General features: G+C 44.0%; 1 protein-coding gene across 1 annotated transcript in view; it reads right to left on the reverse strand.

The window, feature by feature from the left end:
* Positions 1–24126, reverse strand: part of LOC146073004 (uncharacterized) — a 248677-nt gene that overhangs the window by 144692 nt on the left and 79859 nt on the right. Inside the window, exons 38-50 of the mRNA XM_083180177.1 lie at positions 23766–23801; positions 23115–23159; positions 22965–23000; positions 21335–21379; positions 20001–20036; positions 18923–18958; positions 16898–16930; positions 15677–15748; positions 7775–7834; positions 5263–5298; positions 4198–4272; positions 2395–2430; positions 550–594 (exon numbers count right to left, since the gene is read on the reverse strand). Coding sequence (XP_083036303.1) covers positions 550–594; positions 2395–2430; positions 4198–4272; positions 5263–5298; positions 7775–7834; positions 15677–15748; positions 16898–16930; positions 18923–18958; positions 20001–20036; positions 21335–21379; positions 22965–23000; positions 23115–23159; positions 23766–23801 — 591 coding nt within the window. The remainder of the gene's footprint in view (positions 1–549; positions 595–2394; positions 2431–4197; positions 4273–5262; positions 5299–7774; positions 7835–15676; positions 15749–16897; positions 16931–18922; positions 18959–20000; positions 20037–21334; positions 21380–22964; positions 23001–23114; positions 23160–23765; positions 23802–24126) is intronic.

The raw sequence follows: 24126 nt of genomic DNA on the forward strand, positions 1-24126 counted from the left end.
GCGCCTGCCACACTATATAAAATCAACTCTACGCCGACGTGGATAGTGGGGGAAAAAAGGTCGGTAGGATGCGTTCCGACGCCCCCCGCGGGGCACGCTACGCTCGCCACGCTTCGGGGTGGCGTGGATAGTGGGGTAACGTTGCGCTGATAAAGCTTAGAGGTGGCTTGGATAGTGGGGGGTGTGTGTACAAATTATAGTACAGGTAATGTGGATAGTGGGGGGTGTGTAGAAATTATAGTACAGGTAATGTGGATAGTTGGGGGTGTGTAGAAATGATAGTATAGGTAATGTGGATAGTTGGGGGTGTGTAGAAATGATAGTACAGGTAATGCATCTCACGCATAGTTTAACAGATGGGAAAAGAGCAGTGAATAAATTACTTAGTAACATCGCATCGCAGGCATCGTATTACACTAAAACGGGTACTGCGATGCGATCTTCTTACGGAGAATACCACACTAAGCAAAGTGCTTAGTGGGCGCCCGGGTACTACATAAGTACCACCATTTATACTATATAACTGTGCAGAGAGAAAACCAAAATTACCCGTTGTCCTTTTTCTCCTGGTTCCCCTTTCAATCCAGTGTCTCCCTAAATAAGAAAAAAGTTATTCACATATGGTCATCCCAAGTTGGTGCAACACTTTATGCATTTTACAAAGGGAATACGGTACTGTATGTGTGATTTTAATAATCTGTTTTAAAAGTTGTCCTGTGCTCCAATCATTTTAATTATATGCATATTTTCTGCGACAGAAACAAAAGAAACTTACTGTATATTAAAATAATTTTAAATTCATGTTATAATTACCATCACGGACCTGTCACCAATGTGTTACTATTGGCCTCTCAATGATGGGGAAACCACTCACCTTCTCCATTAGTCCAGTAAGCTAGACTTCTAACTCCGCAAACGGGGTATACGAATGCCGCCATCGTTGGAATATCCCCGCTGCTTTAAGAATGGATGTTTTACATAAACAACCATTCACAGGGTAGTGTGCGGGGCCGAAATAATTCGATGGTTGGCAACCATCGAATGATTTCTACCCTGCTCACAAATCGAAGTCAGTCTGGGGTGACTTAGACTTGTGGCATCTGGGTCCGAGAACTGGGTGGGTGGCTGATGTCCTGTGATATCATCCGCCCATCCCCGGCAAGCAGGTACCTGTTGGCGTATTCCTGGGTACGCCAAAAGAAACAAAGGGCATTCGCATGTGAACGCCTCCTGCACACCTCCATCATACCCCCCACCCCGCCCTGTGCTAGTGCCACGAGTCGGTGAAGGCCCCTGTACAGAAGCCCTTCACATGCGCAGAGCTTCAACATCGGTCCCCTGTACGAACATGCTGGGGACCAAGGCAATTAGAATAAGGGCATGCGTGTGAGAATACACAGTAGAGAAGTTGTCCATAGCGACCAGCTTCTACCTTTCATTTTATACAGACATGTCCTGCAGCTGTGCTGCGTATAGCAACTTTCTGCAGCTGGATTGTGATGTGCATGCATCGCAGCACATTGCAGTGTATGGCATAGCAGGAACATGGTATGCTGCTAGTTGCATGCTGCAAATCATATTTATTGCAGCAATAACTGAAAAGGACACATCTGTAGAATGTACTTAATAGCAGGGGTGTAAATACTAGAGATAATGGAGTTGCCTGCCTCTGGGCTCAAAGTCTTGAAGGCGCACCTGCATGTAAAGCAATACCTGTGTGGTTCACAGCAGTATCCTGCTGTGACAGCTGGTATTCAAACACTCTGTGGAGCAGCTACAGCTGCTGCATAGATTATTGGCTTTATTCCTGGAGCCCTGCTAATACCTGCAATAGGGAACAGGGTGACTCCCATCTGGTATCGCTAAGCCATGGTTGCCTACCTGACCCTCTGCATGAGGGACACAATGCTCTGTTCCTGGACTTCCCTGGTAATGTATGTGGTGAAACACCTTTCTTATCAATGTCCTAGCTCCCCACAGGTGATGGCAATCATACATTACCAGGGAAGACCAGGAACACAGCATTTTCTCCCTGAAGGAGAGGGTCAGGTAAGCAATCATGCACTAAGCCTGTGCCCTATGTTTAGTATCATCTGGCATTCCGCACCTCCAGCAAACTCAAACCCTACTACGTATGCCCCCCTAGTTACTTATATAGTAGTCCCGAGACTGTCTACAGTCACTGCAGTAGATGCTGGGACTCACTGACACAGCAGACAAACATAGATAAGTTTACTTACATCAAATACAGGCAACAATGATATCTACACACAGGTGCAGAGATGTTATCTCATATGTTACTTATCCTAAAATAATTTGCATCAGGCAGAAAAATAATGAAGTCGTCCCTATATATAAAGTAGTATTATCTTGAAATGTACCATAGTTATATACCTTAATACCGGGTTCACCCTTTAAACCTGCTTCACCCTGAAAGAGAGAAAAATATAATGCTTAAAATTCATCTAATCAGCATTTCATATGCAGGGACTTCTAAATGATCTTGTTGGGCAAGAAATCCCTAAACAATCTCCTTTAACAGCTTGTGAAGGCATCACGCCATGCTCTTCCATTGGGTAGCTTTAGGTAACTGCCTCGGATGCCATCACCGAGTCTATCACAAAATGACGGCTTTCTCTAAGAGAGACATCTTTTTTGTACTTAATGCAGGCGTGATGAAGGAATTACCACGCGCATGGGGGTCTGGGAATTGGGTAATGGCAGCAGGCTGAAGTTTTGCCAAGAAACCTTACACTGGCCCTGAAAGGCAGCATAGTGCAGGGCCATCGTTTCCACTAGGCTAGATGAGCTACTGCCAGGGGGTTCCACAAGCATAGGGGCCACAGAGCAGCCTAAGGAAGGGCAAATCAAAAATAAAATGTTGCTTATGATAATCCAATTAACGCAGGCCAGCATTGGCCTGTCCTCCTCCTCCAGTGGTCACACTGAATGGCGGGCATGACGCCATCACGCCCGCCAAAAGAAGAGAGGTTGTTTATTTAGGGGCCCCACTGCACTGCTTTGATTAGGGGCCCACAATGCTGTTAAGATGACCTTGGAATAGTGTACATGTGATAAAGTAAACTGTATACTGAAGCTTAATTACTGTGATGAACACAATCATACTTAACATTGATACTCTGATAAGCCAAGTAACATGATTTTAAAAGGGCACAAAAACAAACGAAATCGTTGAAAAACTGTTTCAATACTCAGAAGATCTTAGCACTTGTTACTCAATTGAAGTGATTTATGTAAATTCTAAATTTGCTGGAATAGCCATATTTCAGTGTTTAGTCACACCTTTGTGGCCATACCATCTTCGATGTAATGGCATGGTTCCAGGAGAGTTGTTATTATGCACTGGGATACATTTTTCACATTACAGTTTTCAATATTTCAGTGCATTTAATGCAATGGACCAGATTCAGAGATGGGTGTGAAATGCCTTCACAGCTGCAAATTTGTACACAGGGGCAAAAGTATGCAGATGCCATAGCCACTGGGATCAGTAATAATGGGCCTCTCTGACTCATCACTTGCATACAAAGATGGAACCATTGGGTGCATATCAGGGGAAGAGGCCTGAGCCATTTCTATTGTGTGTACAAGATTGCAGTCGCAGCCTGTAACACGTCACCTTATGCCTGCGTTTCAGTCACCACTCCCCTATTATCTCCACTAAATGCTCCCTTACTGTCAATGACCCTCCCCCCCTCCTCCCCCCCCCCCAAAAAAAAAAACAGGGTGTAACCTCTGGATCGTGGTCATTCCCACAAAGCCACACACCACCTTTTTCCAAGATCACACCCCCTTTCAAGGCCACACGGGAGTCCGGATTCTTGATATTACAATGCTGGGAGGTAAAAAAAATTGTGTACATCTCTTATTCAGGTCAATAGCCTTCAAACATACATACTGACCTTAGGTTACACATATACTAAGACAGTCCCAGTTTCCAAACTTTTAGGATTCATTTAAGATATACATTACATTGGGCTAAATATGCACTTGTGCATATAAACAAGCAGTACAATTTCAAATTTTTTTAAGGTTCTTCAGACATATGGAGTTATTTCCTAGTACAGTATAGAATTAAAAGCTTGGGGTTACTGCATTGTACAGTATATGATCAGGGCATGTCAGTTTGCACACATAAAATAACTATACTGCAAGGACTCTACCATTTCTACTTACATCTTTACCTCTTAGTCCAGGTAAGGTCCAAGAAGTCCCAGGCTCACCCTTTTGCCCTTTGCCACCATCTTCTCCCTATTGAAAGAGCACAAAGTCATGAATAATTACAAAGAATACAGATATCGGGGCAGATCCAGGAAAGCAAAAAAAGCTAATAATTTTGTCTCTGGAATAAACCATGTTGCTTTGCAAGGGGAGCTCATACATTTATATTGTTTCTGTGCAGAGTAAATACTGGCTGCTTATGCATTTAGCCCACAGTTATTAGCTTTATTTTACATCTGTAAATGAATGATTGCTAAGGTCAGGCATATTTTCCAGCAGGATATTACTCCTCCGATCTACACTCAGAATGCACCACATCAATGCCTCCTAAACTGAGAAAATGACAGTAGGGGGGAAATGAGGTGTGGGGAAGTAGCAAATTGTGATGAGGGAGTAAGCTGGGGGTGGGCCAACAAGATTTGAGGGGGTGGGGAGCAGTGAAGTGTGATTTGGGCAGTGAGTGTGATGGGGATGTGAGCTGGGGAGGGTAGAGAGACCAGTAAGGTGGGAGGGGGTTAGCGTGAGCTGTGGACAGGGAGAGAGCAGTGAGATATGGAGGGAACTGACAGTAGTGAGCTAAGGAGATATGAGAAGGCTATGGAGAGGCAATCTTACAATGAGAGACTTTTTATGTTGGGGGGGGGGGGGGGGGGGGGCACCAATAATGTGCCTAGGGGCAGTCTGGCCCCGAAATCTGCTTTTGCAGGCATGGACACTCAATGCCAAATAAAAAGATTTGATTTGCAGGTAAAAATATGTGAAATAAGACACCCAGCACTAGTAAAGTCTCATGGGACCTGCGCGCCAAGAGGGGCTGCAGCAACAATGTACTGTACTAATGTACTGTACAAATCCGTAATCCTTGGAGATAGTATTATAGTTGGCACATGAATGATTACATTACGATTCAACATCATTTAGTAATAACTTCTACAACTAGAATCACTAAAACATATACTGTACAACAAATTATGTCAATACAACACTTTTTTTAAAAAAGAAATACTTTGGAAAACTTACTTTTGGACCTATTTTTCCAGTTAATCCAATGTTACCCTTAAAAATAAAAATAAATATGTAAATTACCAAAATCATTAAGAATACAAATATTAGGATGTGCCCACAATTGTATAATTTGCTCATTACATTACAATGTTTGTTTGCTGTTTGTTTACACAGATGTATTCAGGGATGTTCTGTAGGCAAGGAGAGGACAAAAAGCTTTATCATGTTGGCATTAGTGGATTTATGCTTGTAGAGGCCCTAGCCTAGAGTAACTACTTTGTGTCCGGTCTGTAGTGGGTATGCCTGACCTCTGACCATCACGCTGTGCAGGCCAGACTGCTCATACTTGCTCTAGACCACACCTCTGAGTCCCGGGGGCCACACCGACCTGTCTGCAACTTTGGCCACCTGTCCTTTGGCTCTGCTTCTGCTGCCACAGCCACCCGCTCCTGGAGGCACTGCTGCTGTCTGCCCTGCGACCGGCTGCTCATGTAAATAAATGTGGGGGGTGGCCGGTGTGGGGGAACAAGGCTTGTTTCTTTTTTACCTCTGCTGAATTTGCTAATGTGTGTGTACCGCAATTAGAGATGTCGATCCCAGGATTGAAAAAATGCCATTGGGATTGGCATAACTAAGTACCAATATACTGTAATTGTCAATAACGTATACTCGTAATGCTATTAAACAATACAGAGTATAAATACTCACAGCACAATTATGCCAACTATTCACAATTATTCACATTATGGGGGTTATTAAGACCTGATTGCACGGTTGTGAATTTGCAGGCTCGAAGTACGCATCCATGAGACCATCCTGCAACAAAATCCAGTGTCTTTTTCAATCACTGACATATGAAAGTTGGTGGACAGAAAGCTGGTGTTTTGGTGTGGTAAACGGACGTTTATTGGGAATGTCAGGGAAAATACAGGCGTGTCTAAACATTTTAATTGAGGGTGTCTGATGTCAGCTCCAGCCCCAATCAGACTGTTTGGTACTTGTTTCCTAGCATGGCGCCCACTAAGCAAATAGCTTAGTGGGCTATTCTGCGTAGGAAAATTGCATCGCATCGCATCACGTACCGTGTACAGTGCTGTGCGATGCGATGTCCATATTAAGTGCACAGGAGTGCTTATACAATGAAATATCGCATAGGATGGCATGGCACCATATGAGATGCAATGCGATCCGATGCGATATTTCATCGTACAAGCACCCATGCCATGAGATGTGATGGGTGCTTACTATGACATGTGATGTGATTACATGTGATGGGTGCTTACAATTGTAAGCACCTCTGGCATTGTTTTACATCAACCCCTGTATCCACGCCACCCCGAAGCGTGGCGAGCACAGCAGAATACATGCAAAGTAATCCTCGCCGCTCGCCGCGCTACGCTCGCCACACTATATAATAACAACTCCACGCCGACGTGGATAGTGCGGGTATGAAAAGGTCGGAGGACGCGCTCCTCCCCCTCGCTTCGGGGTGGCATGGATAGTGCTGGTGTTTTAAGAACACATTCACACCTGCACATTCATACAGCTGAAACAGTAATGACGACATGTGTTAACTAATAAGTAATTTACTTAACAAATTTGATTTATGTAGCATAAATAATTTAAGAACATTCATTAGTCATTCTCTCATCCTAACCTACTGTTTATGCTCACCTCTTTCCCTTCTGTGTCACCCCTGTCTGTCTAACCCTCCCCTTTAGAATGTAAGCTCTCATGGGCAGGGCCCTCTCTCCTTATGTGCCTTTCTTAGAATATATAAACCTCTGCCACCCTGATGCTTGCTTCAGTGTCCTGTCCCCTAATGCTACTCTCCATATTAACCATGTACTTGTCCTAAACTGTCTTGTGCTGTAATACGTTATGTGTTTTTTTGCTCATAACTATTCTCTGTAAAGCGCTGCGGAATATGTATGTGCTATATAAGAAACTGTTAATAAGTAAATAAATAAGTGAAAATCGCATCGCATGCTAGTACTATGCATTATGCAATGCAATTTGACTACGTTTGCATACGTAGCAAATCTGGGCGCCCTGCTAGGAAACAAGTACAGACTGCTTTTATTACACTGGCCAAGTAGGTTCTGGGCTACACACAGAATGCACACACTTGATAAATCATTTGATGGTGAGCGATTGTGAATTGATTTGCAGCTAATCGCAGGGCTGCAATATTTTCACAAGCTTTTCACAGGTTTGAACAGGGCGGCATTTCACTCAGTGATTACCTGGTTGCAGGACTCTACAATTTAGCAGCCTGCAATCATGTTTGAATAACCCCACTATGGAATTTTGCCACCCATGATGGTGATGTAACTATGTATGGAGGGCACTGGGCGATTACCCCAGATACTCTATTGTTAATACAGCTCTGTCCCTTAGGTGCAGACATTATCCAGCATCATGACCTAATGGACAACTGGTCTATTAATTAACAAAAATACTTATATGCATAAAAAAACATTCTAGTCAGATGAGGATGTATATACGAATATATGAATGTACTTACTCTTTCCCCAGAATCTCCCTTTAATCCTGGTTGCCCAGGAATTCCATATCCTGGTTCTCCCTTAAACAATAAAAAAAAAATATTGTATTGTATTGGTTATAAAAACATTATGCTCTTGTCAGTTGGAGTTCTATAGTTTTGTGACACAGCTTAAATATATCTCTTTCACACTGAGCAAACAAAAACAGGTTACTGCCAAAGATAGACAGGGCAACCTGAGCCTTGTATATTGGGTCAGATGCACTAAGTTTCAAAAAGTTTAGGCGATGGGATACAGGGTTTAGGTTTAGGCATTGGAAGGGAGGGTCAGGCTGCTAGAAGGGTGTGTTAGTTTGGGGGGGGGGGACTAGTATAATTACCTTACCCATGTTATGATTCCCTCATTCAGGATGCCAGCATCTGTATTCTGACCAGTGACATCCTTACCATACATAAGTATTGCTCCAACCTCTCTAGTGTGTGGCTAGTTATACCGCTTTTATACTGGGTGAGACCTGGCTTGTGACACTTTCACATTTTCTTACTTTCTTACTTTCCAGTAATGCTGCCCAAGTCAGCTGAGGCGGGTTCTGTACTGGTCCTTGGAGATGATGTCATCACCCATCACCGACTATTTTATTGCAGTGAACAGGTCCCAGGTTGCATCACCCCAGGTTATCTGTTTACACTCCACCATAAGCAGGGTTGAAATGCTGGGTCACTCAACCTCAGTAACTTCAACAGCATGCATTCCACTGCACAATATCCTGGGTTGCTGTGCATTCATGTGCAATAACCATCTTTGCTTGCTTACATCCTGCTATCAAGCCATATCCCACTTTCTGCACCTGTGAGTGGCGGCGGTACGCGTCCTCCGACCTTTTCATACCCCCACTATCCACGTCGGTGTGGAGCTGATTTTATATAGTGGCAAACGCAGCGAGCCACCGAGCCCCGCGAGGGGACGCGTATACCTGTGAAGTTATGCGCAGGGCTCGCTGCGGTCGTCATGCTTCGGGCTCGGTGGCTCGCTGCGCTTGCCACACTATAAAAAATCAACTCCATGCCGACGTGGATAGTGGGGGTATGAAAAGGTTGGAGGATGCGTACCGCCGCTTCTCGCGGGCTCGCTGCGCTCGCCACGCCTAGGGTTGGCATCAATAGTGGGGTGGCGTTAACAATGGGGGGGCCATTTCACCCATCAGGGGGGGGGGGTTTGCTATTAAAATGGGGGGGTTTGGGGCTTTTTGTTAGGAACAGGGAGATCTCGCCTAACCCTAACTCCGTTGTCACCCCTTGGAGTTGGCGGATGCGTGCTAAGCTAACCTTCACCAATAATAGCCGCGTTCGTGGGAGCCCGTTAGTCAGGCTCCCACCCCGATGCCACCTGGTCTTACTAGTGACAACGCAGCCGCCAAGGCCAGGGGTAAACAAGGGGAAATCTACCTAACAAACAAGGAGGCGAGAACCACCCTGCCCTATGGAGGGGGGTGCCAGTGAATAGCACCCAAAGCTGGAACCCGCTGTGCTAAATGCTGTTGGCAACGGGTAAGACCATATACCGTAGCCAAGCTGACAGGTATAACAATACACGAGGTGCACCCAAATGCTGAACAGGTGTAACAATACACAAGGTGTACCCAAATGTCTAACAGGTGTAACAATACACAGTATGCTGACACAATAAATACTGCTGACGGGTGTAACAATACACTGTATGCTGACACAATAAGTACGGCTGACGGGTGTAACAATACACTATATGCTGACACAATAAGTACGGCTGACGGGTGTAACAATACACTATATGCTGACACAATAAATCAATGATAAGTAAGGAGACAAGGAATGGGAATCTCCCAACTTATCTGAACACTGAGGGATCAGCAGGCAAACACAGACAAGGATCCTGGAGGCCGCCAGGAACAGGTACTGGAAACAGGAGCCAAGTGTTGAACAGGAGCCTGGAACCGGAAACACTCTGGACGCCAAATCTAGAGCTATAGCCGGCGTCTGAGTGCCCGGCAATCCAGTTTAAATAGCGCGCCAAGCGCTACCCTGACGCTGCGTGCGGCGTCCTGTACACCCCTTCCTCCCTGCGACCACCAGGCGTCCCCCGTCGCCTTGGCAACCGCTGCGGCAGGGGAGGAAGAGGTTGTATGCCGGCAGCCTGACGCCCGCCCTCGTCCGCCGGAAACTCCCGGCTGATGACGCGGCGGCGTCGAGGTAACCCGGCAACCGCCGGGACGGCTTTAGAGGAGACTGCCGGGCGAGCGGAGGCGCTGCCCGTGCAGCTCCTAACAGTACCCCCCCCTTGAGGAGGGGTCACCGAACCCTTAGACCCAGGTTTGAACGGGAAAGTCTTAAAGAACTCTGCTTTGAGCCTGGGTGCATGTAACAATCGCTCCGGCACCCAAGACCTCTGCTCTTCTCCGAACCCTTTCCAATGGACCAAAAATTTAAGTTGACCCCGAACGACCTTGAAATCCAATATCTGTTCTACAATGAATTCTTTGTGCCCCTGAATGAGGACTGGTTTACGGTTCGGAGCAGGCCCTGATTGGGAAGCCATCGAGGCTGGTTTAAGAAGAGAACAATGAAAGACATTATTGATTCGCAGCGCTCTGGGGAGCTGCAACCTAAATGCCACTGGGTTGACTTGAGCCGTGATAAGAAATGGACCGATGAACCTGGGTCCTAGTTTTGGGCATCTCTGGCGAAGCTTGATGTGGCGAGTTGACAACCACACCTTTTGCCCCACTCGGAATAAACATGGTCTCCTATGTTTGTCAAAAAAAATTTTAGAACGTGCAGAAGACTGTCTCAGAGCTAAATGAACTTTTTGCCATGACTTCCTAAGGAGGGACACTGTGGGAAAAGGCGACCGAGAGGAATCCCTCGAAACAAAGAAGGAGTTGCACTTGGGATGGAACCCGAAATTACACAGAAAAGGTGAGCTCTTGGAGGCCACATGATAAGAGTTGTTATAAGCAAACTCTGCCAAAGGTACCAGCTCAGCCCAATTGCTCTGACATTTGGAGACGAAGCAGCGTAAATATTGCTCCAGGGCCTGATTGACCCTTTCGGTCTGTCCGTTGGACTTTGGGTGATACCCGGAAGAAAGACTGACCTGTATTCCTAACTCGGAACAAAAACTTCTCCAGAACCTGGCCACAAACTGAGACCCCCTGTCTGAAACTATATCCAAGGGAAGGCCATGGAGTCTGAAAATATGAGAGATAAAGAGCTGTGCCAATTCTTTAGCAGTGGGAAGTTTACGCAAGGGTATAAAATGTGCCATTTTGCTAAAGCGGTCGACCGTGACCCAAATGGTGGTAAAACGAGTAGAAGAAGGAAGGTCGACAATGAAGTCCATAGAAATATGGGACCATGGCCTTTCTGGAATGGACAAAGGCAGGAGTGTACCTACTGGTGATGATCTGGAAGACTTATGTCGAGCACAGACAGGACAAGAAGAGATAAAAAGAGCAACATCTTTTTTTATGGTGGGCCACCAAACCGCTCTGGACAAGTGCTCAAGGGTCTTGGTAACGCCGGGGTGTCCAGTGACCCTACTGGAGTGAAAGTCTTTGAGGACCAATTCCCTGAGATGTTTCGGAACAAACAGTCTATTATGTGGAGTCCCCTGAGGGGCTGAGGGCTGGGAAGCCAGGACACGGGAGGCCAAGTCCTGAGTCAGGCCCGCAAAAATGACAGAAGACGGGACAATGGGTGTATCCTCAAGTCCAGCACTCTGACAAGTCTGGAAACTACGAGATAACGCATCAGCTTTGACATTTTTGGGGCCGGGTCTGAATGTAATGATGAACTGAAACCTGGTAAAGAACAACGCCCACCGGGCTTGTCGTGGGTTTAATCGTTTAGCCGATTCGATATAGGCTAAGTTTTTGTGGTCAGTGATCACAGTGATGATGTGTTTGGCCCCTTCAAGCCAATGACGCCACTCCTCGAAAGCCCACTTAATGGCCAACAATTCACGATTTCCGACATCATAGTTCCTTTCGGCTGTGGAGAATTTGCGGGAGAAGAAGGCGCAAGGATGAATTTTCTGATCATGAACGTCCTTCTGAGACAGGACAGCTCCAGCCCCTACATCCGAGGCGTCAACCTCCACAAGGAAAGGAATTCTGGGGTCCGGGTGATGCAGGACAGGAGCCGAGCAGAAGGTTTTCTTTAATTTATGAAAGGATTCGATGGCCTGTGGAGACCAAACTTCTGGATTAGCTCCTTTGCGAGTCAATTCCACAATGGGGGCAACAATGTCAGAAAAAGAACGGATGAATCTCCGATAATAATTAGAGAATCCTAAGAATCTTTGGATGGCCTTAAGGTTGGTTGGACGAGCCCAGGACATGATGGCCTGAACCTTGCTGGGGTCCATGGAAAAACCCTTAGGAGAGATGACATAACCCAGAAATGAAACTTGAGAAATTTCGAATTCGCACTTTTCGAGTTTGGCGTATAGTTGATTCTCGCGCAACTTCTGAAGGATCAGGCGGACGTGTTGCCGATGTTCAGGAAGTGACTTGGAAAAAATCAAAATGTCGTCTAAGTAAACCACAGCAAATACCCCCAGGTAAGGCCGGAGAACCTCATTGATAAAATCCTGAAAGACTGCAGGAGCATTGGCCAAGCCAAACGGCATCACAAGATATTCGTAGTGGCCTGAATGCGTGTTAAAGGCCATCTTCCACTCATCTCCTTTTCTAATCCTGATGAGGTTATATGCTCCTCTAAGATCGATCTTGGAAAACACCATCGCCTCCCGGGTTTTTGGTCAAATAAAACAGAGATGAGTGGTAACGGATAGGAATTTTTTACGGTAATTTTGTTCAAGGCCCTATAGTCTATACAGGGACGTAAAGATCCATCTTTTTTTTCAACAAAAAAAAACCCTGCGCCTACGGGGGATTTAGAAGGACGAATGAATCCTTTTTCGAGACTCTCATTTATGTATGAATCCATGGCCTGGGATTCAGGTGCTGAGAGAGCATATAGGCGTCCTTTGGGTAATCTGGCATTGGGAACTAAGTCTATGGCACAATCAAAGGGACGGTGAGGGGGCAACGTATCTGCTTCCTTCTTGGAAAACACATCGGCAAAGTCTCTGTAGGGTAAGGGTATAGAAGAAAAAACGGGAAGAACAAGACGAAGAGGAAGAGAGAGACAAAGGTCAGAACATGAAGAGCCCCAACGTGTGATTTCTCCTGTGGTCCAATCGATACTGGGATTGTGCTTCCTAAGCCATGGTAACCCCAGGACGAGTGGCGTGAGAGGACAGTGAAACAACAAAAAAGAAATCTCTTCCGAATGAAGAGCCCCCACCGAAAGCTGAAGAGAAGGGGTGCATGCGGTAACACTGCCGTTGGAGAGTGGCTGACCATCCAGGCCACAAACCGACAAGGAATTGACCAAGGGAATGGGTTTGAGCCCCAATGAACAAACCAATCCCCCGTCAATAAAATTGCCAGCTGCACCGCAATCAATAAAGGCAGTGGTATCAACAGTGCAGTTATTACAGGTGACAGAAACCTGAATAATGATTGAGTCTAGGGGAGAAAAACAAGATAGGCCCAAGTGAGTTTCCCCAAACCCACTTAGGCCCTGTCTTTTCCCGCCTTCAACGGGCAGACAACTGCACGGTGACCCTGACCTCCACAATACAGACAGAGACCCTTCAGCCTCCTGCGATTCTTTTCTGCGGCAGATAAACGTGTAGCCCCAATCTGCATGGGTTCGTCACAAGCAACCTCCGAGGTCTCCCCCAGTGATGATGAGGGAAATATCCCGGAGTCCCTTTCCCTCTGGCGTTCCCGGAACCTCCGATCTACCTTGATGGCTAATTCCATAATTTCATCAAGGGAGGTCGGGGTAGGGTAGTGAACCAATGCATCTTTTAACGTTTCAGATAGACCAATGCGAAACAGGCTACGGAGTGCTGGGTCATTCCACCCCGAATCAATGGCCCACCTCCTAAATTGGGTACAATAAGCCTCTGCATTACTCTGACCCTGCCGTAGTGCCCTCAGGTTGGCTTCGGCTGAGGCAGCACGGTCTGGGTCGTCGTAAAGCAACCCCATGGCAGAAAAAAAAGCATTCACAGAGGTAAGGGCCTCGGACCCTGCGGGAAGGCCGAAAGCCCAGGTCTGTGGGTCCCCCTGTAACAGGGAGATAACCATTCCCACACGCTGGGATTCCAAGCCGGAGGAGGCCGGGCGGAGTTTAAAGTAAAGTTTACATGACTCCCTAAAGTTAAAAAACTGGGAACGCTCCCCGGAAAACCGGTCCGGGAGACTCAACTTGGGTTCGGGGTTTCTGGATGAGGATAAGACCCCTTGCACCCGTTCCTCTTGTGAGTTCACCCGGAGGGTCAATTTCTGGAGCTCTTGAGTCAGGGTATGCATCTGCCCCGCCAAAGCGTGACTAGCGGCCTGCTGGGCCGGATCCATGACAGCTGACTGAAAGCTGGGTGAAGTATGGGCCGGCTATAATGTTAGGAACAGGGAGATCTCGCCTAACCCTAACTCCGTTGTCACCCCTTGGAGTTGGCGGATGCGTGCTAACCTAACCTTCACCAATAATAGCCGCGTCCGTGGGAGCCCGTTAGTCAGGCTCCCACCCCGATGCCACCTGGTCTTACTAGTGACAACGCAGCCGCCAAGGCCAGGGGTAAACAAGGGGAAATCTACCTAACAAACAAGGAGGCGAGAACCACCCTGCCCTATGGAGGGGGGTGCCAGTGAATAGCACCCAAAGCTGGAACCCGCTGTGCTAAATGCTGTTGGCAACGGGTAAGACTATATACCGTAGCCAAGCTGACAGGAATAACAATACACGAGGTGCACCCAAATGCTGAACAGGTGTAACAATACACAAGGTGTACCCAAATGTCTAACAGGTGTAACAATACACAGTATGCTGACACAATAAATACTGCTGACGGGTGTAACAATACACTGTATGCTGACACAATAAGTACGGCTGACGGGTGTAACAATACACTATATGCTGACACAATAAGTACGGCTGACGGGTGTAACAATACACTATATGCTGACACAATAAATCAATGATAAGTAAGGAGACAAGGAATGGGAATCTCCCAACTTATCTGAACACTGAGGGATCAGCAGGCAAACACAGACAAGGATCCTGGAGGCCGCCAGGAACAGGTACTGGAAACAGGAGCCAAGTGTTGAACAGGAGCCTGGAACCGGAAACACTCTGGACGCCAAATCTAGAGCTATAGCCGGCGTCTGAGTGCCCCGGCAATCCAGTTTAAATAGCGCGCCAAGCGCTACTCTGACGCTGCGTGCGGCGTCCTGTACACCCCTTCCTCCCTGCGGCCGCCAGGCGTCCCCCGTCGCCTTGGCAACCGCTGCGGCAGGGTAGGAAGAGGTTGTATGCCGGCAGCCTGACGCCCGCCCTCGTCCGCCGGAAACTCCCGGCTGATGACGCGGCAGCGTCGAGGTAACCCGGCAACCGCCGGGACGGCTTTAGAGGAGACTTCCGGGCGAGCGGAGGCGCTGCCCGTGCAGCTCCTAACACTTTTTACGTTGAAATCAATGTAAATGCGGGTCTCAGGGACCATTTTACATTGATTTCAATGTAAAAATCGGGTCGATCGCGTCGCATGCGATTTGGTTGGCATGCGATGGGATCGACGCGATTTTTCCGACCCGATCAATACAATCAAAATCGTGGGTGCCGTGCTAGGAAACAAGTACCTAATGTTAAGTTATGTCTCCCTGTACTGTTCTATTGTATTTCCTTTGTACGGCGCTGCGAAGCCTTATAAATAAAATATAATGATAATATTAAGGAAGAATATTGATTCTAAAGTAGCTTCTACTATAATCACTTTCTATGTTTCCATTGTACAGTATGCTCAAAGAATTGTACCTTCATTCCTTTGTCTCCTTGATCTCCTTTTAATCCTTTAGGACCCTGGGGACCAATGGGTCCAATGTCTCCCTGAAAACATGTTTCCATTAATGAAAATAGTTAATACAATATTATGATTATAGCTTGACATAGATTAAGGTTTTGAGTCTTAAGGAGGAAGGTTCTGTATAGGAGTTAATACTTTATCATGTGTGTATTATAGAAATTAAGTGGGAGAAGTACAGTATCAAGCATTGGACAGATATAACGTGGAGAGATATATTGTAAAATAACAGAAGCTGATTGGTTGGTACATTATCTCTATTCTATCTCTAAGAAGAGTTTAGTAGCAATGCACATTACGGATAAAAGCATCTAAACAGAACACAAGCCCACCAGAAACAGACAGTCATGCACCGCAACATTCACTGGGGCAGATGTATTAAGCCTGGTGAAGAGATAAACTGGAGATAAAGTGGAAGGAGATAACGCACCAGCCAATCAGATCCCAACTGTCATATTTCAAACACAGCTGATTGGCTGGTGCGTTAACTCTTCCAAGTTATCTCCACTTTATCTCCAGTTTATCTCTTCTCCAGGCTTAATACATCTGCCCCACTGTTAGGATACATATGGATAGTGGTAGATGCTCAATTAGTTCAGTAATACCACTCAGGTGCATGCAAGGGAGGGGTTAATACTGAGTAAGTAACAAGACATTGGTTCCCCCAGCACACTGAATGGTATTAGTAACCAATCTTGAACACTACATGATAATAGAATTCAGAGATATTGGTTACATATACATTCTGTTCAAAACACGGCACACTTGTCCCTAGCGCTCAAAAAAACTTTTTCGTTTTTGTAATATTGGTTACATATACCTGCGCAGGTGTATGATATGCCCCCAAGCCACGTCAAGGCTTCTCTGTATATTGGGGGTCCCTAGCTCTATATGTGGGTGCACTACACTACTAATGCCATTCAGTGAGCTGGGGGAAACAATGTCTTTTGTTTTTATTCACTGTTAGGAGCCAGGATGAGCAAATGCTGCAATATGAACATGATAATATAGGAAATCACACTCCAACAAAAGTAAAACCATAAATGTAACTGTAAAACATAACATAAATACAACTAGTATATAACTTCTTAATTTCCCATCTTTGTAATTATTTCTTTATATTATGACTAACAAAGGACTATATTTCAATTTCATACAAGAAACTGTATACTTACTCTGGATCCTTTTTTTCCAGTAGGCCCAATTACCTGCAGAATATAATATTTTTACACTTGATGAAATACATATAATGGAGGTGAACCATAAACTAGTTCAATTCATAAAAAATTAAATACATGTGTCATTGTCAGTATGTTTCATTTTACAACTAGTGATAATAATTTTAGGCAACAGAACAAGCAGAGACCCATTTCAGACAGTGAGTATAAAAGTTAATTCCAAGGCTGGTGATTGGTTAAGTGCCCTCTAGCATGAATACCCTTGCAAGAGCCCCCACATATTAATATTCCTCCAGAAAGTAGCATACCATTAATACTCACACCAAATAATACTAGTTCCACCCACCACATAATATTTATCCCCTCCTCAAAACACTTACCCAACTTTAAAAGCTTTGGGAGGCAGCCACAAAAGTGCAGAACAAAGAATGGGTGGTAGAAGATAGGAGAGAGAACGGAAAGTAGAAGTAAACGGATGAGGAGAGATATAGTGGGTACACACAGTGCGATTTTGTTTGCGATTTGATCCCAGATCGAATTGGAATCAAATCAACAGTACGCAAAACACTTTTAATTTGGACTATACAGTATAGTACAGATCTACCTGCCAAGACTATTTTGATATTCGATTTACACTGCACGGGAGTGCGCATCGGGATCAAATCTGCATTGAATGCGGCTAAAAGCATTCGATTTCGATTCAATTTCGATGTGATTTTGCTTCTATAAGCAAAATCTAATAAAAAAAATAGTGGATATAGCACCGTGTGTACCCACTGTAAGACAAGAGTCAGGGACTGAGGGGCATAGTGAAATGTATTCCAGATCATAAGGCTGAGTGTAAGGGACAACCACCAGGAAAAACAGCAATGAAAATAATCCTGGGAAACCAAAACCACTCATTATGTACAAATTAATTTAATTAAGCAATGAAGTTCGGTTGTACTGTATTTACCACATTTAGGGCCAGATATACCAAGTTTTAAAAAGTGATAAACAGAAGAGTCATTAACAAACAGGCAATCAGCTTCTATCTGTCTTGTTAAAGGCTGGGTTTGAAAAATGACAGTTATGAGCAGAGTGCTTGGTGCATCTGGCCTTATGGTGCCCACACGTGGTAACACGTGTGCTAGGTGTGATTTGAGCTATACAATGTGTGCCATGCAATTTAAAGTTTATGTTCTGAGTCAGTGTGCAGAAGTTGAGCATTGTTCACTTGTAGTGGCCGTTTGAAGCGAGCATTTTTGCAGCTGCCACAAAAATTCCCAAAAACAAATTCTGTACAAAATCACATGTAGTCATTGTGAAGGTGTTTACCTTTGAAAAAACTGCAAATTGGCAGCGAAAAGCATCAGTGGTATTACCACTTCCTAACACTAACTCTGGACCTGTATTTGGAATATCTGGACTAACCTTTTGGATCTTCTTTTGTGACTTCTTAAGAATATGTCAGATTGTAAAGTATCATGGGGAAATTCAAACTTCATTGCAAAGCACATATTTTCTTAAATGGACAAAACCATTTGCACTGCAGGTGGGGCAAATGTAACATGTGCTGAGTGGTTTAGATTTGCTGAGCCAAGTACGTGTTCGGCTTATCAGGGATTTTGTTTCACCTGCCTTTGGCAGGCAAAGCAAAATCCACCAAAAAGGCCTTGTTTTCTTCCGAAAATGGGGCTTTATCGCATGAAAACACACAGTTTTGACTGAAACCGTTTTTTTTCTTGGCCATATAAATTGAATAGGCTGAAGAAAAATACTGTTGAAAATATAGTCAATGGTCTTTGCACGGGAACTGAATATCGTCCCAAGTACGAATTAGGGACCATGTCGCATTTCTCCTTTTACTTCAGGGGATATCAATCTAATTTAAATATTTCAATAGATAATAGTGGAATGTTAGTGTTTACATTTGTTTAGTTTCAAGGGGTAGTATAATAGACTGTAGAGAAGTAATTTATTAATATAACAAAACATTTTACTGTTAAATAATATGCCAGATACTAAAGTAATATGAGTTACCCCCATAGCTGGAGCCCCTGGAAAGCCTTGAATGCCCTACATATATAAAAAAAAGAAAAAAAAGAAAAATGACATCACAATTAGTAAGTCTGTCCGCTGATAAACACAGCATATATTTACTTACAGTACCCACCTGACAGCTATGAGTTATAAATGTGTGTTCTTATGTTCACGTTAAAAAAATATAGGAGCACAAACCAAGATATTACATTTGTGACATTCTGTAACTGTATATGCTTTTAATCTGCAAGCTACTGTTGTGGAATGTCAGTGTGTTGGCCTGTGTACTCTGCTACACGCACACCTATATCCATGCAAGAGGGGGGTGAGCGGGCCCGAGTACTTCTCCCCCTCCTCCGATGCGGGGAGTGAGAGAAATAACTGCCACTGCAACAGCCTCTCTCCCCAGCCAGCACCCTGAGAAATGTATGATGCTACCCGCCACCCCCTGCTTAAAAAATGTATCAAGGAGACATGGTCCCATCCCTCCCATTGGCCATGCTCTTTCATTTTACCAGGGCATGGCAGATCCGTCAGCCATGGAGTTGTGGCAATTGACAATTTAATTTTATTGTCGCATTTAAGATGAAACACTTGCACTGGTTCCAGTGAATTCGGGACATTGGAGCTGAAAAGGGTCTTGGTCTCATCAAAAGGGTGCTTGGCTTTGTGGGGATGATGCTCCCATCAGCCACGCCTCCTGCTGTCCCCATTAAGGGGGCTTTGCCAGCACACTGTGACTGCTAATACATGCTGCTGCGCAGTGTGCTTTTGTGGGTGACTCAGGCTCTCAATGAGACATTTGCACTTTATATAGCTCCCAACTTTTTGAATTCTTAAATCGAACTGAAAGGAAGTGGAGGTAACGGGCGGATAAGAGTGGCACTCGCTCTCTCCCTGCACTAAAAAGGATCACAACCCTCCCTCCCGCAAACCTATGAAAGGTTAACGAATAATACTGTCTGTTTACAAAGTTCTTATTGAGAAATGATTTCAGTGCAGGCCGATAGACATGAAGCTACATAGCTGTGGGCCAGGACACAATGTTTATATAAACAACATGAGCGTTTATTCTTACCGTGTCTCCCTTCTGTCCAGTAGGTCCTGGAAGTCCCTGTTGAATATAATTATTGGCAATTATCATATGGTAAATAATTTGTGTTACAAACAATGAAACTGAACTCTATTTAGATGGCTGATAGCAACAAACAATAACTATCACAACAAAGGTAACAGGTTAAGACCAAGAAACTATAGGTGTGGTGGCATATTTTACAGGGAAAACTACAGTATGCACCAGACCTTTGATAAAGGAAATGCACCCTGCTGACCATTGATCAGGTCATACACACTGTCAGTGTGAGAGCCTCTTGCTGAAGTCACTAAGGAACATTAATGCCCATGCAAATGTTTTGTGTGTGTGCACATGCAGTTGTATGCCAAGATGGAATTTCCTGCAGGGGTACAAAAGATTGCAGTTTCAAATGGAAAATTCGCAGGTACTTGCTTTGAGAATTAATAGTATGTGCAGTTTGCAAGATCACAAAGCTTTTTCCTCCTGACCAATGCATTTGTCTGTGCAGTGCCGTAACTAGATATTTTGGTGCCCTTTGACGCCACCCCCATATCAAAATAGGGACAATGCATGCCTGTAGTGCCATATTCATAATGTCCCCCTTAGTGTCATATACAAACTGTCCCCTGAAGTGCAATATACAAACTGCCCTCTGTAATGCCATACATATACTGCCCCTCATAGTGCCATATACGGAATGTCCCTGTAGTGCCACATACATAATGTCCCTCATAATGCCATATACCTACTGCTCCCATAGTGCCATATACCTACTGCCCCCCCACTGTGTCATATATATATAAACTTTGTGCCCGACTCTGAGTGCCGCCAGACCCGCCACGCATACTGCCCCAATAGTGCCACATACATTATGTCCCTCATAATGCCATATACATAATACCCCCATAGTGCCATATACCTACTGCCCCCCCATACTGCCATATACATACTGTCACCCATAGTGCCATAAACATACTGCTTCTCCGTAGTACCATGCACATACTGCCCCCTTATAGTTCCATATACATACTTCCCCCTTAGTATTCTATATGTTTATGCTAATTTATGGGCATCTCCAATCTACAGGGGTTCCTAAGTGTGACAGGAGAACAGCATGGGCAAAAATATTTTTTTAAGTGCATGTTAGGTTTTAAATATTATACCTTCAATTATGGAAAAAAAAACATTATTCACAAAACCCAAACATACTACTGTAGGGAAAAGATTAAATACCTATATTGTTGTTGTTGTTTTAAGAAAATATGAAGACCACATTCTAAATATTAAGTTACTGTATAATAATTATTCATACACTATATACAAATTAGTTTACTTACAGCTCTTCCAGCAGGACCACTCAGTCCCATCTCACCATGCTCTCCCTATAAATATAAATCGATATCACTACTATTAGCATCTGAGTATGTGTTATTTCCCAATGCCAGCAGGAGGGTAAGAACCAAATAGAAAAGAAACTGTCTCCAGTTACAATTTACAAAAATAAAATAGAAAATGATTCAATGTATCTAATTTAAATAGTATATGTGAATCTTTGAAAAATGGGAGTATATGTAAAACAAATCAGCATTCAGATAATATACATGGACTAATTATTGGTTTCTTTTTTTTTTTTTAAATAAAACTTCCATTTGTTAAATTCTCAGATTTAAGAATAGTATAGTAATGGCCCCCATACTCTAGTCGGGTGTGGTATGACACACCAACAGTCGGGATTCCGACAGTCAATTCTCCGACGTCGGAATCCCGACTGCACAGCGGGGGGAGCGCAATGTAGCCCCTTGCGGGCTCGCTATGCTCGCCACGCTGCGGGCACGGTGGCGATTTGTGCTCGCCACCTATTTTATTCTCCCTCTATGGGGGTCGTGGACGAGGGAGCAGTCGGGATTCCGACGTTGGCGTAATGACTGTCAGAATCCCAACTGTCGGGGAACCGTCCGGCACCCCTCTAGTCCTAGACTTGTCTTAAGGTTGAGCTGGACCCTCTTTCCTTTTAACTTCCACGGCAGCTGCCTGGGAGGGCTCACATATTATTTGGCATTTCTTTGCCATTTTTAACATGCCATAAATTGCGGGAGCTGCCAGGGGAGTTCATAGGAATCAGATGCGACACATCGCAAGTGCTAAAAAGTACCCGCGATGTACCGATTATGGGTCAGATTCTGACTCATCTTTTTACCTGTGATTTGGACATTTTTCCTCAGCCCGACTTGTCAGAATCGGATGAAGAGAGGCCAAATCACACAAGTATATGGGGGTCTTAAGGGTCATACTAATTAAACACATTTTGTGGGAAATCCTCACAAAATTTGAAGCATCCCCTGGATGTATGTAAGGAGTATTCTTATTCTATTTTCATCAATACTTAATAAATATTTTTTATTTTTTCACTATAATTATTTAATAATAGTACTTTTCTTTAAACACTTTTTAAACAAACCAAATAAAAGTAATGTTTTAAACATATATATCTAGTGTTTTGCTTTTACAGAGTATACAGTTTCAGCTCCTCAGTACACTAAATACATAACTCCCTTTTTCCTTTTTCAACTGCAAACTCAAATAAGCAATGAAGTAAAGTTATCTCTGCCCACATGGTTATAAATTAGAAAGTGAAAAGAAGTATTTCTAAAATGATTTTCCTTCAGTGTTTTGATAAAATATAAAACAATGTTTACGATATCCTGATATATGTCTCCAAAACTTTTTTGGTAGTCAACATAATAATTACAATTCAAGGGATAGAAAAAAACACAGTTTCATTTGAAAGAGCAGGTTCAAGCTAAAAATCAATTTGGATAAATAATACAAATTATTATGCCAAATGCAAGTATTCATTATTGATCATTTTTTGTAGGATGTGGATGGCATGGCAGAAAGAATGGAGGGGTGGATGCCAGATGGATTAGAAAAGAGTAAACATAATAATTATGTTCCACTTGTACTCACTTTTTCGCCTTTTTCTCCATCTTGCCCTTTTTTCCCCTAAATGAGTGAATATAGATCACAGGATGTACATTTGTACACATTTGGTGACATTATACCAGTGTCATTATGTGTTGCTGCATGGTCAGCCATGTTGTGCTGTTTTGTTCTTACCCGTAGTCCAGCTGCTCCTTCAATTCCTTGCAAGCCTTGATCGCCCTAGGTAAAAAACATGGTGTTCAGCATTATCCAGCAAACAAAACAATGCAAAACAAATTCTTGATGGAAATATTTCCATGTGAACATCTGCCAAATTGTGTAAGATGTACAAATATATACGTAAATATTTGCTGTTGAATTGTGTAAAAGTCAACAGATCTAATGAGATAATAAAGTACAGTATTTGCTTTATCTAGTGTGTGTGCAGTTTATGCAGTTTAGGGCAGGTTTAGGGGGATATTCAATCTCCCGCCGCTATTCCCAACGGTGGAAATAGTGGAGGGGCTCTATTCAATGCTGTCTTCCCCGACAGCATTGAACAGGGATCTCGGCAGAATGTGCCCGACTTTACAAGCAGTTGGGCACGTTCTGCCGAGAATGGCTGGGAATTGCCAAGCTCCCGGCCTCAGCTTGACAATTTCTGTGTGCTTTTTGTGGCCACCCCCCCCCCCCTTCTCGGCACTCGGCAGACGGGACCCTGCATTGAATATCCCCCTTAGAGTGACCAGCCTATTTTTTTCTCCCAACAGGACTACAGAAGTACAATTTGCTATGTTTTATTAACAACTTATGCAATACTTTTCTTCTATAAATGCATGAGCTTACCTTTGGTCCAGCAAGTCCCATAAGTCCCATAGATCCCTAGTGAAAACATAAATAGAAAATTAAAAATCAATTTTGTGCATCTAGTTGACAATATCAATCATAAGCAAAAACGTAATAAATACATTATTATAACAGTATTCAAAAGTAATTTCTATGAGTTTTGTTAGAAATGATTACACCTTACTCTTGTGCCTCTAAACTACTATTAGACTAGTGCACAATACTCTATTTAGCAAATGTGCATTTAATCACAATACTGTATAATTTTCATAAACTGAAACCATTGGCTCCTATGGGAATAGGTAATTACACTTTCTAGAGAATCACTAGAATATATGTGATTTGTCTTCTAGTCTTCTAA

This window comes from Crinia signifera, chromosome 4, assembly GCF_055691185.1.
Source record: "Crinia signifera chromosome 4, ASM5569118v1, whole genome shotgun sequence".
NCBI lineage: Eukaryota > Metazoa > Chordata > Amphibia > Anura > Myobatrachidae > Crinia > Crinia signifera.